The 14,548-nt window shown below is 42.2% G+C and overlaps 1 protein-coding gene across 1 annotated transcript in view; it reads left to right on the plus strand.

The window, feature by feature from the left end:
• INTS11 (integrator complex subunit 11) overlaps nucleotides 1-14,548 on the plus strand; it is a 519,827-nt gene that overhangs the window by 113,606 nt on the left and 391,673 nt on the right. The window contains exons 3-4 of the mRNA XM_044063605.1: nucleotides 8,372-8,600; nucleotides 10,474-10,572. Of these exons, the coding sequence (XP_043919540.1) occupies nucleotides 8,372-8,600; nucleotides 10,474-10,572 (328 nt within the window). The remainder of the gene's footprint in view (nucleotides 1-8,371; nucleotides 8,601-10,473; nucleotides 10,573-14,548) is intronic.

Consider the following 14,548-nt stretch of genomic DNA (forward strand, 5'->3'; position numbering starts at 1 on the left):
GCTTCAAATCACCGCAGTACTGCCCAGATCAGCTTTCTTGGGACCTTGTCATATGCTTTCTCTAAGTCTAGGAATGCCCAGTTGGACTCTGTCCTCATCTCTAATTTCTTCTCAAGTATCTGTCTCACTGCAAACATCGGGTCAGCTGTACTACATCCTGATCTGAATCCGAACTGCTCATTTCCCATCTTACGTTCTACTACTTTCCGTATCCGTTTATCAGTCACCATCTCCAGAACCTTCATGCAGTGTGATAGGAGTTTGATGCCTCTGTACTGCCCAGAGCTGTGGATGTCCCCTTTGTTCTTGTACACTGGCATGACTATGCTTATTCTCCAGTCATCTGGAATATGCCTTTCTGTCCACACTGCTATGAGTACCCTCAGGGGCCATTTCTCCCCTGTCTCACCCACCATCTTTATCATATCTACTGTAACCTCATTTGAGCCTGCTGCTTTCCCTGACTTCATTTTCCTTAGTGCTGTTCTTACTTCTTCTAAGATGGGCTCCTCTTCTCCTCTCATCGTAGGCTGTTTCTGGGGCAGTACAACTTCTGTGGGGTTTTCTGCATTCAGAAGTTGCTGGAAATACTCCTTCCATCTGCCTTTGATGTCCTGTGGACTGGTTGGTTGGTTTTACATCCAGCTTTCGCTCAACAGAGCTATCCCAGGTAACCCAGGCTGGGCAACTACACACTGGCCGGCCAGTAGCTTATTGACCCAGGGCTTCTAGGCTTTATGGTGAGCACACACTGGTCAATAGGGGCACATATACCCTCTCCCACCATTAGTATGGATTTGTGGCGTAGCCCGGGTCGTCAACCTGCTTATCACCAATAACTACCCTTGCCCATTTTGGTGACATTAGTCAAAATGACCGAATCACCTAGAGCCATATTTTATACCGTCAAGTGGCTAGCCCTGCCACAGCGCGCAGTCTGTGACCACCCATATGTAGGCTTCCCCTAGCAGTAGTTAATATTATTTCTACCACACAGAAACCATCAACTCACAAAATTTGCAGCAGTAAATGAAAGAGATTCTCAATCTGGGCCTACTCCACAAGTCTGGATCCCTTTTAAGCACCAGTTCCTTCCATGCTGGAATTTCTGTCTGACCTCTTTGACAAAGGTTCCAGGTGTGCAGCTATTAAAGTACAACTGACTGCAAAATCCAGTTTCCACATTGGACACAATGCCATGTCAATAGGATCCCTAAACATCTCAAAAGCTTTCTTCAAGGGTATCTTTCTGCTAAGACCTCCCATTAGAGATCCCCGTGGGACTTTACTATTATGTACAAGCTGTAACCCAGTCTTCCTTTGAACCTGATTCCACTGCAGACTTAAAATTCTCACAAGGAAAACTGTTTTCCTGGTCACAGTAACTTTAGCTAGATGTATTTCAGAACTACAAGCTCATTCTTCTAAGCCGCATTTTCTGTTTTTTTATAAGGGCAGAGTTTCTGTCAGAACTAACACATCCTTTATCCTAATGTTGGCATCAGAGGCTAATTTAAACCAATCTATACACCTTCCTGTTTTCTAACAAAGTACTCCAGTGAAGGAGAATTCTTGCTTCATGTTAGCTGTTCATAAACAACTCATCCTATATCCAGAGGATAGAAGATTTCAGAAAGGAGGATTGATTATTCATTTCCTTTGCCAATCCAAAGCTGGGAAAGTCAGATGTTCATCGTGTTTCACTGTTGCAGTCCTAACAAATGGGTTATCTGGCTCCCGGTAGCCCTCGGTCGGCCAGAATACCAAAGATAAGTAAAAATTACGTCGGCTGCTGTCGGTTGTAAAGGACGTCAGGGCGTCTGATACAAAAGGAGGCAGCCAACGTCACTTCCTCAGTCTTCCTTGCCGTGGAGCCTGAAGCAGAAGCTTTTCATGCACAAGTGCCAGTCGGCAGTTTACCTTTGTTGGTTTTCCAACTACAAGAGTAGAAGTCTACTACAACTAAGTACCCTGTTGGGGATCCTCTTTTCTTGCCTTAATGAATGTCAGAAAAAGTTAATAATTGCCTTACCTGTGGAAAGCAGATTCCCCATACAGATTTTCATTCCTATTGCATTATTTGTTTAGGCCTTGACCATGACGTCCCCAATTGTGATCTTTGTGCCTCCTTTAATCCGCATACTGTCCATCGTCAGGTTAAGATTTTGGCTAGGCATTTTGGAGTTTGGCCTAAGTTTGTTGGTATGGCATCTGCCGTTCTTCAGGCTTCGGATATTCCGAAGAAACGTAAGGATAAGGACAGTGACAGGCCTCAGAAAACTAAGTCCTCAGATGATGTTAAGTTGGTTGTCAGTCAGGCGTTGGCCAGTGAGACGCCTTTGCAGTCCCTGCAGTCCGCAGATGTACAACTGCAGGCCTTAATTGAGTCCGAATCCCTTAGGCCTTCGGCCTCCATTTTGCCTTCCGACCTGTCGCCTCTTTAGCAGGAGCCGGAACCACTAAGCTGACTCCGCTGTCCGAGGCCTCCGTTTTGTGTTCAGACAGCAAGCATCTTCCTTTGACTTCAGAGGTGACTTCGGCTGTTGCCAGGCCTCCCGAGTTTTTCAGGTTTGCAGGTAAGTCTTCCATTTGTAAGCCTGTGAAAAGGAAGGCTCCAGTTTCTTCTCCTCAATCCCAAATGGTTAAAATGGCTAATGATTTGTTGACTCTTATTAGAGGTTCTCAGCCTCCTCCTATTTAAAGGAGTAGGGATGTTTCTCCTGAGGTTTTATCCTGCTCAGGTTCTGATTCTTCCAACATTTCTGCTAATGAAGAGGAATTTTCTCAGGCTTATTCTCCTTTTGAGGATTCGGATGCAGAGGAATCCATCCCTTCGGCCTCTCCTCCGGAGTATTTCTCTTTTGGTGATACTTTAAATGCCCTCAGGGAACATTTTAAATGGGAAAGTCAGGATTTTCCCCAATCTAAGAAACTGATTAGGGAGTTTCTGGATTTACCTCAGCATAAGCCTCTTGCTATTCCCCCTGTGTTGGAAGTTGTTGGTGTTTTTCTGGAAAATTCCTTCACTCCAAATTCGGTTCCTCCTGCTCCCAGGAAACCTGACAGTTACTACAGAGTCCCTGATTCTCATGTTTCTTTTCAGGAATCCTTTGGTGGATCCAGAATAAGGCCACTGTTACTAGCAATCATGTTCCCTCGGACAGGGAATCTAGGAATCTCGATAGGTGGGGCAAGAAGGTTTATACCTCTGCCACCCTAGCTATTAGGGCTACCAGCTGTCTTTTTCATATGCTGAAGTACCAGCAGCACACCTTGGAGGCTATTAAGTCTAGGATAGCAAGTGTTCCCTTTTTGGCATAGAGTAAAGACGTGAAGGATTTACTAAATTCCGCCAGTCTGGTCAATAAGCATTCTTTGCATTGTGGTTTTGACATCCTTGAAGCCTCTAGCAGGTCTATGGCTACTAGATCTGTTATTAGAAGGCACGCTTGGCTCAGAGAACAGCCTCTTCCAGAACCTGTCAAGGCTAAGCTTTTGGATGTACCTTTGCATAAAGACAATCTTTTTGGCAGCAAAGCAGAGGAGGTACTTAAGAAGGTGGAGGATAAGGCCAAGTCCATGCAAACTGTTGAGGATTTTCTGCAAGTTCAGCCCCCTCGCTTTAGCAGGAATTACCCTTCCAAGAGTTGGACCTTTCCTGATACCAGCAGACGGAACCGTTCCACGACTAGAGGTTACAAATCTTCTAGGGGGCAGGCGGCTACCCCTCAAAGGTTTAGGCGTTGACAGGCTTCCACTTCTAAGGGAGGAACCTTCATGCCTGCATCTCAGTCTAAACACTCTCAATGACTTTTTACAACTTCTGCCTGTTCTTGCATGCCGGGAGAGCCCTTTAGGAGGGAGGTTGGCCCTTTTTGTGAATGTCTGGGCCACTATCACAGACGACAAATGGGTGCTCAGAACGGTGTCCCTAGGGCACAAGTTTTCTTTCCGTACCTTTCCAGCTTCCAAGGGATACCTGGACATTCCTCCAAACCGAAGAGCAGAAGTAGAAAAGCAAATTTTGTCTTTGTCTCTTCTAGAAACAATAGTATCGGTTCCTGCTCAGCAGGTAGGCCAGGGTTTTTATTCCAGGCTTTTCCTAGTTCCAAAAAAAGAAGGCACCTTGCGTCCTGTCGTAGATCTTTCCATTCTGAAATCTTTTTCTGGTAATTCCAAAGTTCAAAATGCTCACTCTGCATCAGTTGCTACCACTGCTAGAAAAGGATTCCTGGCTGGTAACCTTGTATCTCAAAGAGGCATATCTGCACATCCCTATCAGGGAAAGTTGCAGGCAGTATCTCCGTTTCAGAGTGGACAAGCAACATTATCAATTCTCTGCGCTGCCCTTTGGCTTATCTACTGCTCCCAGAGTCTTCACGAAATGCCTGGCCCCAGTCATTGCTTTTTGCAGGCAGAAGAAAATTCACATTTACCCATACTTGGACGACTGTCTGATTCAAGCAAGTTCTCAGAACAGCTTTTAAAGGATCTGGAATTCGTAAAGACTCTTCTCTCTTCCCTGGGTTACACTCTCAACAAGAAAAAATCAAAAATGGTACCATCCAAGGAGATAACATTCCTGGAAGCGACTCTGAACACAGCCGCCCAGATGATATATCTCACCCAGGAGAAGCCAACAACTCTTTCAGTTTACTTCAAGTACTTGGCAAGCCTGTCCCAGCTCCCTGCAAGGAAATACCTGCAAATTCTGAGATTCATGGCTTCTTGTATTCTCATGATTCCATATGCGAGACTGCATATAAGGAAATTGCAATGGTACCTCAAGAACATTTGGTGTCAACACACAGAGGACTTGGATATAATGATTCCTCTGCTTCCATGTCTACAGACGGCATTTCTGTGGTGGGCAACAGCCTGTCTGCAAAACAGGGGCATGCCTTTTTGGACACCTCCTGCCACTCAAATTCTGACTACAGACGCATCGGACTTGGCCTGGGGAGCACACCTGGATGGCAGATGCATACAGGGACGTTGAAATGCCCAGCAGATGCACCTGCATGTAAATTTAAAAGAGTTGATGACAGGTCAGCAGGCCTTACTAGCTTTCAAGCATCTTCTTTCTCCAGGGACACTGCTGGTCAGAACAGACAACACCACAGTTGTGGTACATCAACAAGCAGGGAGGGACTCATTCTTACCCCCTGTGCAGACAAAGTATGAATTTTTGGTCCATGGCAGCATCTCTGGACCTGCATCTACTAGCTCAGTTTCTTCCAGGAAGGCTCAGTGTTTTGGCAGACTGGTTGAGCAGACAGACCCTGGATCCTCACGAGTGGCAGATGAACAGAGCAGTCTTTTACAGCATCATTCAACGTTGGAGCACACCTCAGGTGGATCTTTTCTCCTCCCCAGACAACCATCTTCTGCCTCTTTTTTGCACCAGACAGCATCACGGCAGAGCCTGGAAAGTGGATGCTCTGTCCTTCCCTTCGACGCTGCTTTCAGTTTATGCCTTCCCTCCCCTTCCCCTTCTTCCCAGAGTATTATTGAAGATCAGGGACGAACGACCAAGGACCATTCTCATAGCTCCGGACTGGCCCAGACAGCATTGGTATCCACTGCTTTGCAGTCTCTCCCAGTTTCCTCCTTGGCATCTTCCTCTGAAGCCAGATCTTTTGGTTCAGGAAGGGGGAAACATTCTACATCCTCATCTTCAGTCTCTCCATTTGGCAGATTGGATCATTGTATGACTCCATCTCATCCTCATCTTCAGTCCCTCCATTTGGCAGCTTGGCTCATTGTATGACTCCATCCTTTTCTTCTTCCTTCAGTTTCTCCATTTGGCAGTACGGCTCATTGTATGACTCCATCTTTTTCTTCTTCCCTTTCCCAGCAGGTGGTTGACGTGCTGAGGGAGGCCAGGAGGCCTTGCACTAGGAAGCCCTACACTGGCAAATGAGAAAGGTTCTCCCTTTGGACGCAGGCTAGAAGGGAATCTTCTTCTCAGCCTAATCTTCCTCTGATCCTGGAATACCTGGCTGAATTGCTTCAGGGTGGTCTCTCTTTCTTCTCTATCAAGATCCATGCTTCAGCCATTTCTGCTCATTGTTCTTTTGTGCAACCCATTTTCTCTCATTCCCTTATGAAAATGTTCCTCAGAGGTGCTTGCAGTTTAAAACCTCCCAGAAGAGCATCTACTCCAGCCTGGGATCTTAACTTTGCTCTAGAGAAACTCACTGTTCCTCCTTTTGAGCAAGGTGCCTCTGCAGATTTAAAGTTTTTCTCTTGGAAGACCGCCTTCCTCTTGTCTATAACTGCAGCAAGGAGGGTTTCGGAGCCGCATGCTTTGATGGCTTTGGAGCCTTTTCTTATTTTCCATGTAGATAGGGTCTCTCTGAGAACCAACCTCTCCTGTATGTCTAAGGTGGTTTCTAGCCTGACTCTTAATCAGTCCATACACCATCCTACCTTCTTTCCTAATCCTCAAAATAGAGGTGAAAGGATCCTACATTCTCTTGATGTGCACAGACAGCTCAGGTTTTACCTGGACAGGACTAAAGACCTTCGGAAATCTGCACAGTTGTTGGTCAGTTTTGCTCCTGGAGCCCAGGGTAAGGCTATTTCTAAGCAAACCATTTCTAAATGGATTGCACATTGCATTACTTTTTGTTACTCATGGAAAGCTCCACCTCAAGGGGTTAGGACCCACTCAACTAGAGCGGCTTCCACTTCTGCAGCTTTTCTAAGGGTTGTCCCTGCTAAAGACATTTTGGAGGCTGCCACTTGGTCTTCTGTACACACTTTCACAAAACATTATAATCTGCCTCTGTTTTCCAGAGCTAGGACAGGGTTTGCCACTGCGGTGTTGCAGGGCATTATCTCCAACCCTTGATGCTGTTGGTTCCCCCTTTTTTCTCTGGGCTTTGGTAATCAACCCATTTGTTAGGACTGCAGCAGTGAAACACGATGAACTTAGTACAGTTGTGTACACTTACCATAAATGTAGATGTGCGAGTGTATTCACTATTGCTGTCCTGGTTTCCCTCCCTCCTTCCCCCTATTTTGGTCCTCTCCTATTCTCTTTTCCTGAAGTACAGGCTAAATTTGTTATTTGCCAAATTTGTGTTTGGTTTAAGCCTTGTTTTCTGGGGGCTCCTGACTGTTATGGCAAGAAAGACTGAGGAAGTGACGTCGGCTGCCTGCTTTTGTATCAGACGCCCTGACGTCCTTTACAAACGGATGGCAGCCGACGTCATTTTTACTTAACTTTGGTATTCTGGTCGACCGAGGGCTACCGGGAGCCGGTAAACCCATTTGTTAGGACTGCAACAGTGAATACACTCTAACATCTACATTTATGGTAAGTGTACACAATTGTACTTTTCTAAAGTAACTTTATCCATATGGCTGTCTGATTTGCATTTCCTTTGCTTATCTTGAGAAGTTACCTCCACCACATAAACTAAAAGCACATTCAGACTGAGCTTTTTGGTCAGTGTACATACCTTTGTGTCTCACTATAGGTTGGACACCCAATCCAGATCATGTTTCTCCTTCTTCTCCACCATATTCCATGAACATAGCTTCCTGATACCGGCCAGATCGATAGTTTGGGATTCTGTCCCATGTTTTTGAACGGACAAAAATAGACATCATTGGATATGAAATTTATGTGCTTACCATAGCATTAGATCCATGTTGTCTGATTTTTTTTGTCCTCTTCAGACTCCACCCCCCCTTCCTACACCCTTCCAAATTGTCACCTATGGCTTTGAGATGATTGAGGTGCTGTTATTCCCTGTCTGTGCACAGTTGCACTTTAATTTCCCTGGATAGTTTCTTAATAAGTTTTTCAGATTAGTGGAGGCAAAGTCAATCTAAGGATTTGAGACAGCCTAGAGAATTATGAGTAGTGGAGGAAGCTTTGACATCGGCACCAAGGTCTGATCCCATTAGATCTGACAAACCCATAGGTTTGAAGTGGACAAAAATCAAATAACGTGGAGCTGATGTTATGGTAAATACATAATTTTCATTCTTCCTTCCCTCTCTGCATGCACTTAAAATCAAATGATCAAATGTGTATACATATTTAGCTTCCAGGTTCTGTGTTCTTTAAAACATTGAAACTATAGCAGGAACATTCTGAAAATTCACATCAGCATGGTCAGCCTGACTGAAGTAAATAGCAGAACTGGTCATAGGTGCAGAATTAGGATATTTTAGTGCCTTAAACGCTAACTACCTGACCAGGTAAAAAAAAGGTTGTTGAATCAACTGCTTCCAGAATATAAAGCTAGTAATAACCATCATGGCTTTTTAAATGTGCTAGAAAAAATAATGGCCTTGAATTGCTTGGCTTTCCACTTGTTTCTGTTTAACTTTTTTTATGCATTCTTTTCCCCAGCCATTTCCATTTAGATCACTGTGGTGCCTTACCGTATATGACTGAAATGGTCGGCTATGATGGTCCAATCTACATGACACATCCCACAAAGGCCATCTGTCCAATTCTTCTAGAAGATTACAGGAAAATTACTGTGGACAAGAAGGGCGAGACAAACTTTTTCACTTCCCAGATGATAAAAGACTGCATGAAGAAAGTTGTGGCTGTGAACCTTCATCAAACAGTGCAGGTAGATTTGAGCAGTGATGTTATGATGGTGTTGTGTAGGACAAAGGGTAATAGGGTCCGGAGCCATTTGCTTTTACCACCCCTAAACTGAAAGCTGGGTGAGTAGGATCAGAAGGGTGCTTGGTGAAATAGAAAGGAAGAATTTTATGTAAACCAGCTTTTACTGTACATGCCAAATCACGAAGGCAACCAGACAGGTGAATTGGAAATGTTGACTTTACCCTTTGGTTTGTGGCATTGTGTAAGAGTGGTTCCTGCTTTACACCCATTCTTTACTGGGACAAGCCCCTCAGTATGATAAAGAGGGCAAGGAAAATGTGGCCATAAATGAAACACGGAGTGACTTTCATACAGTTTTACTTTACATTTAGAAATGCTGTTTCAGCTAGATTTGTAGTGTAGGTATTATGAGTAGATGAAGAAACAATTATATCACTTATTATGCAACTCTATATTCTTCCATGTATATTGGAGTAAATGCAGAAATTAAAGCGGTACTGTACTTGGTACTTCCACATGCCTGGGTCTAGTCCATCTCCTTATGAAGATTAGCTTCCCTAATCTATTCTACCATCTATTTCCCAGTAATCCACTTTATCCTATACAAAGTCGGTTGAGGTCCAGAACCTGTCCCACAAGTCAGTGAGTGCAATGCATTGAAGTCCTTTAGCTAAGGCTCCAGTCTGTTGCAGAAAGCACACTCACTCGCTCACTCATGCATGACACTTATATTTGCAGGTAATTTGGAAGACTGACAGTCAACCTACTTACATGTCTTTGGAGATGAGAAAAACTCAAAATACCCAGAAGATCACATGTAGCCCAAAGCAGGGCGTGCAGGTGATGGACAGAAGACACCTGAACAAGTGACAGCACTGTATACTGTGCCGTTGTGCTGCCTGCATTACCAAATACCTAGTTTTTGGACGGGCCTTGTCTGTCTCATATGCCGTACATGAAAATCAGCACACAAATGAATGCCCCTTACTGCACTTCTAACTTGCTCTTTACTTCTGTTCAGCTGTTGCCGAAAATGCATTTACTCTTCCTGTAGAACATGGACTTCTCATTGTTACTCTGCAAATCATGTCAGCTGATTGCTTCTCACCCTACATTGAACATCCAGTAGACAACACTGTTCAAAATGAATTTGTAGTTTTGTCACTTAACTGTATCTACATGTGGATATAGAAACTTTTCTCAATGTCTGATTAACACTCATTCCTTGTTTTACTAGCTGGCCATGCTAGAACACTTCTCACTCCACCTCACTATCCTCTCTTCTATTAGCAAGGCCTTACTTAGTACCCTTTCGCAAGGCTTTTTTCAGTGAAATCAGATCCCAGCTTGCATCTACATTACCTCAAGTCTTGACGTAATCTCATTTCTTTTGTGCAATTCGCTTTCATTTGTTGTCTTGCACATGCTTTTTTTTGTAAAACTTGAGCCTAAGTTGTGTATCTTGTCTGTGTTTTGCTGTCACATTTATTTGTCTCTAACAGAAGCTGTTTTTTTTTGCTGTGTGATATTGCTTGGGGTCCATGCTCAGTTAACCCATTTACAAATGAATGAACTGATAAAATATATAAACAGTGTTAAAAATTGAAATACCTTAAGATATATGGTGATGCTTGCCATTCTAAATAATGTTTCTAATTCCAGGACCAAGATTCTTAAATTGAATTAATCTTGTGGATCATTTTACATGCAGCCTACCATTGAAAGTTAAAACACGCTTCTTGCTGTTTGAAGTAATGTAGTACAAGTACAACAGACAGGGTCTGTCTGTGTTTGTTGAACAGTAAGATATAATTGCTGAATGCTTGGATAGCTTTCTGGTATTGCAGTGTTTCAGATGATTTTTTTTTTAACAGGTTGATGATGAGTTAGAAATCAAGGCCTACTATGCTGGACATGTCTTGGGAGCAGCCATGTTTTTTATCAAAGCGGGATCTGAGTCTGTTGTGTACACTGTAAGTTTATGTTCCTGTTTCAGCTAAAGAAATATTTATATATGTGCATGTTTGTTGGTGGTGGTGCTTAGTATTTGTTATGGCATTGTGTGAGAGCTTTGTCCGCCAATAACATTGTAGAATGACATTGCTCATGCACTGTCCACTAGTTTTAGTAGTAGGTGGTGGTTTGTAAACATGAGACAATTACATCACTGTTTCAGGATGCCTATTTTAAACATGCTGGTGATGGCTGGAAAGTACAAATCCATAGTTCCAAGTTCTTACTAAATGAGATGGGCTTGTGAGGTTTGGAGTGGAGTTACTGGAGGTGCTATCCATTTAAATCAAATGGTTTTGGAAGGACTTTGTTTCACATGGATGGGGAGTCTGTTCCAGAGAGAGTTTTTTTTCTGAGATACATATCTGTCTGTCCAACATGTCCTATTTACATCGCAAACAAAATATATGTCTTTAGTTCAAGTAGCGGATTCTTTATATACCATGCGTAGATCACCTCTCAGTAGTCTGTAGGAGAAAGAGTATAGAGATAGGGCTTTGTGTGAGGTGATCTGCATAAGGGCATTATTTATGCCCTGTATCCTTTTTGTAAGGAACCTTTGTGGACATTCCAGTTGCTGCATGTGTCTGGTCAGGTGCATACCAAAGAGTGACCAACCAACTCCAAAAAATGTAAAATACTGATAACCAGAAAGGCACTGAGGTAACATAACAGGTAAAATCACAAACCCTTTATTGTTCAGATACAAAATGTAACCATAAATCTAGAAAAACTGTAGAAAACTGTGGAAAAAACTAAGTGCTTTCACCCTCCTGGGCATCTTCAGAGTCAGTTAACTTCATTAAAAACAAACTTTAAATACACAAATCAATTAGTACATAATTAGACAGAACTGATAGAACAGGCAAATAGTTAATTTGTTAACCCCTTAATTACTTGGTCACCAAGCTTTAGGCTTCTGAAAAAAGTGTTTCTTGTGTGTTAAAATCACGGTGTGGTTAAACTAAAAAAATGAATAAAATGAAATGACATGAAGTCAAAAACAACAAGTATTATTAAAAAAACTAGTTAAAACAAAAACTCATATCTGTCACAATGTATATATACACACCATTGTTGTGTGTCAAATGCAGGCTGCCTTGTGTCTTAAAATGCATGCTAGAGACAAAGTGTCATTGATGCCTAGAGCATTACTAGCATCCAGTCTCAGCTGCCAAAGACATTCCCTTACCTCCAAAATAGTTTTATAGTCTCCCCCAAACTCCTTTGTGTAAAGCCCATCAGTAACAAAGAATATAAACACGAAGTTTTTAGAAGAAGGTCCACTGATTTTGTTCCCATTTTACATGACACGCACAGGTTGTGCGACAAAGTCATCAATCATAAAAAAGAATTTAAGAGAAAAAAATGTGCCAACAGGAATGGTACTACAACACAACTTTTTAGCACTTGAAGTTAAGGGTGCTATTCATAGTGCTTGGGAAAATATTATCCCTGCAGATTTACATGACACACTAGGTAGAACCCCGACCTTTATAAACAGCAGAGGTTTAAACTTGAAGGATTTATTAGAGAAGACACCTAGATCTTTTGGACAAAGACCTGCTAAATTGGCTAAATGTGGCAACTGTAAGGCTTGTAAATTTATCAACGACGGGCCTCATGTTTGTTTAGGTAACTTTAAGAGAACTTTGAAGAGTCCTGGCCACTGTAATTGCAAAACAAGTATGGTCATTTACGCTGCCACCTGTTTATCTTGCCCAGCCTTCTATATAGGCATGACTACTAGGAAGTTAAGACAAAGAATATTGGAACATTATAGAGACATAAAAAATAAGAAAACCACTAATTCATTATACACTCACACAAATCACTGTCCAAATTTTAAAAAGTTCATATTCTTTGTCATTGATAGGCTTTACACAAAGGAGTTTGGGGGAGACTATAAAACTATTTTGGAGGTAAGGGAATGTCTTTGGCAGCTGAGACTGGATGCTAGTAATGCTCCAGGCATCAACGACACTTTGTCTGTAGCATGCATTTTAAGACACAAGGCAGCCTGCATTTGACACACAACAATGGTGTTTATATATACATTGTGACAGATATGAGTTTTTGTTTTAACTAGTTTTTTTAATAATACTTGTTGTTTTTGACTTCATGTCATTTCATTTTATTCATTTTTTTTAGTTTAACCACGCCGTGATTTTAATACACAAGAAACACTGCTTTTTCAGAAGCCTAAGGCTTGGTGAACAAGTAATTAAGGGGTTAACAAATTGACTATTTGCCTTTTCTATCAGTTCTGTCTAATTATGTACTAATTGATTTGTGTATTTAAAGTTTGTTTTTAATGAAGTTAACTGACTCTGAAGATGCCCAGGAGGGTGAAAGCGCTTAGTCAGTTTTTTCCACAGTTTTCTACAGTTTTTCTACATTTATGTTTGCATTTTGTATCTGGACAATAAAGGGTTTGTGATTTTACCTGTTATGTTACCTCAGTGCCTTTCTGGTTATCAGTATTTTACATACCAAAGAGCATTAGACTTAATGATCGGTCTAATGAGGGTCGAGTGCAGTGGTACAGTGACTTCCCTGGACCTAGATCGAGTATAGTAGTACAGTGACTTCCCTGGACCTAGATACCATCACTTAGTTATGTGTTGAGCAATATATAAGGATTTCCTTACTGCTGAAGGTCGAGTATAGTAGTACAGTGACTTCCTTGGACCTAGATACCATCACTTAGTTATGTGTTGAGCAATATATAAGGATTTCCTTACTGCTGAAGGTCGAGTATAGTAGAACAGTGACTTCCTTGGACCTAGATGCCATCACTTAGTTATGCGATGAGTAATATATAAGGATTTCCTTACTGCTGAAGGTGGAGTATAGTAGTATAGTGACCTCCCTGGACCTAGATACCATGCACTTAGTTATGTGTTGAGCAATAGATAAGGATTTCCTTACTGCCTTTGATACACATTGGTCGAAGGCCAGGTTACTGTTTGCATGTGTTCCCAGATACCTGATTAGTGGGTCAACTCTTAAGTTTTTTTTTATTGAAGACATAGTTTCCTAGGATGGCTGACATCCAAAAAGGTTCTATAATGCATTTCTTGGTATTGAGTTTTAAGCTGTGGCTTTGGCACAAGTCATTTGTCTGTGTTAGACCCTCTTGTAAGATGTTAGTGTCGTGGGGGGATTTTGTGACTGCTCCCAGTTTGCAATCATCTGCAAACTTGGCCAGCCAGAGGCCTTTTACATTGGCCTTGACTTCTGAGAAGTATATGACAAGAGGAGTGGGCCCAACACAGAGTCATGAGAGACTCTACTGATGAGTGGCCTCTTTGAGGAGGTTGTCTCAGCAATCTTAATTTCCTGAGTTGTGTGTCTGAGCTAGCATGGCTATCCAGTGTGTTATATAGGGGTTTATACCCAGTTCCAGAAGTTTATTAACAAGGCCTAAGTGGGGTATTATCTCAAATGCTTTAGCCAGGTCAAGGTAGGCAGTATGCACTGTTCTACTCTCATCTATTGTCCTGTTGGCCTTCTCAAAGAAGTCTCAAATGCTTTAGCTAGGTCAAGGTAGGCAGTATGCCCTGTTCTACTCTCATCTATTGTCCTGTTGGCCTGCTCAAAGAAGTCAGCCAAGTGTAGCAAGATTTGTAAGTGCACTATATACATGGGACTCTAGCCTCTTAAGTACACATGTTTATGTTGAGCATCACTGCTAGCTTTTAACTAAATATGTGAAGAGTACCATTTCTTCAGAAAGTATTAATTTGTTTGAAAGCAGTGCTGCAGTTACGAGGCTTTAATTAACAAATAATTTGTCTTGTAATGGATGCAGCAGTTGTTCTGTCTTCGCCTGTAGGGTGACAGTATCGTTTCCTGGATGCTTTGCTTAATTGTTGTAGGCATTTTTTGTTGATTGTATCGTACTGATTATCTGAAGTCTTCTTTTAGCCATTA

The sequence above is a fragment of the Protopterus annectens genome, chromosome 2.part1, assembly GCF_019279795.1.
Source record: "Protopterus annectens isolate FY-2018-M chromosome 2.part1, PAN1.0, whole genome shotgun sequence".
Lineage (NCBI taxonomy): Eukaryota > Metazoa > Chordata > Ceratodontiformes > Protopteridae > Protopterus > Protopterus annectens.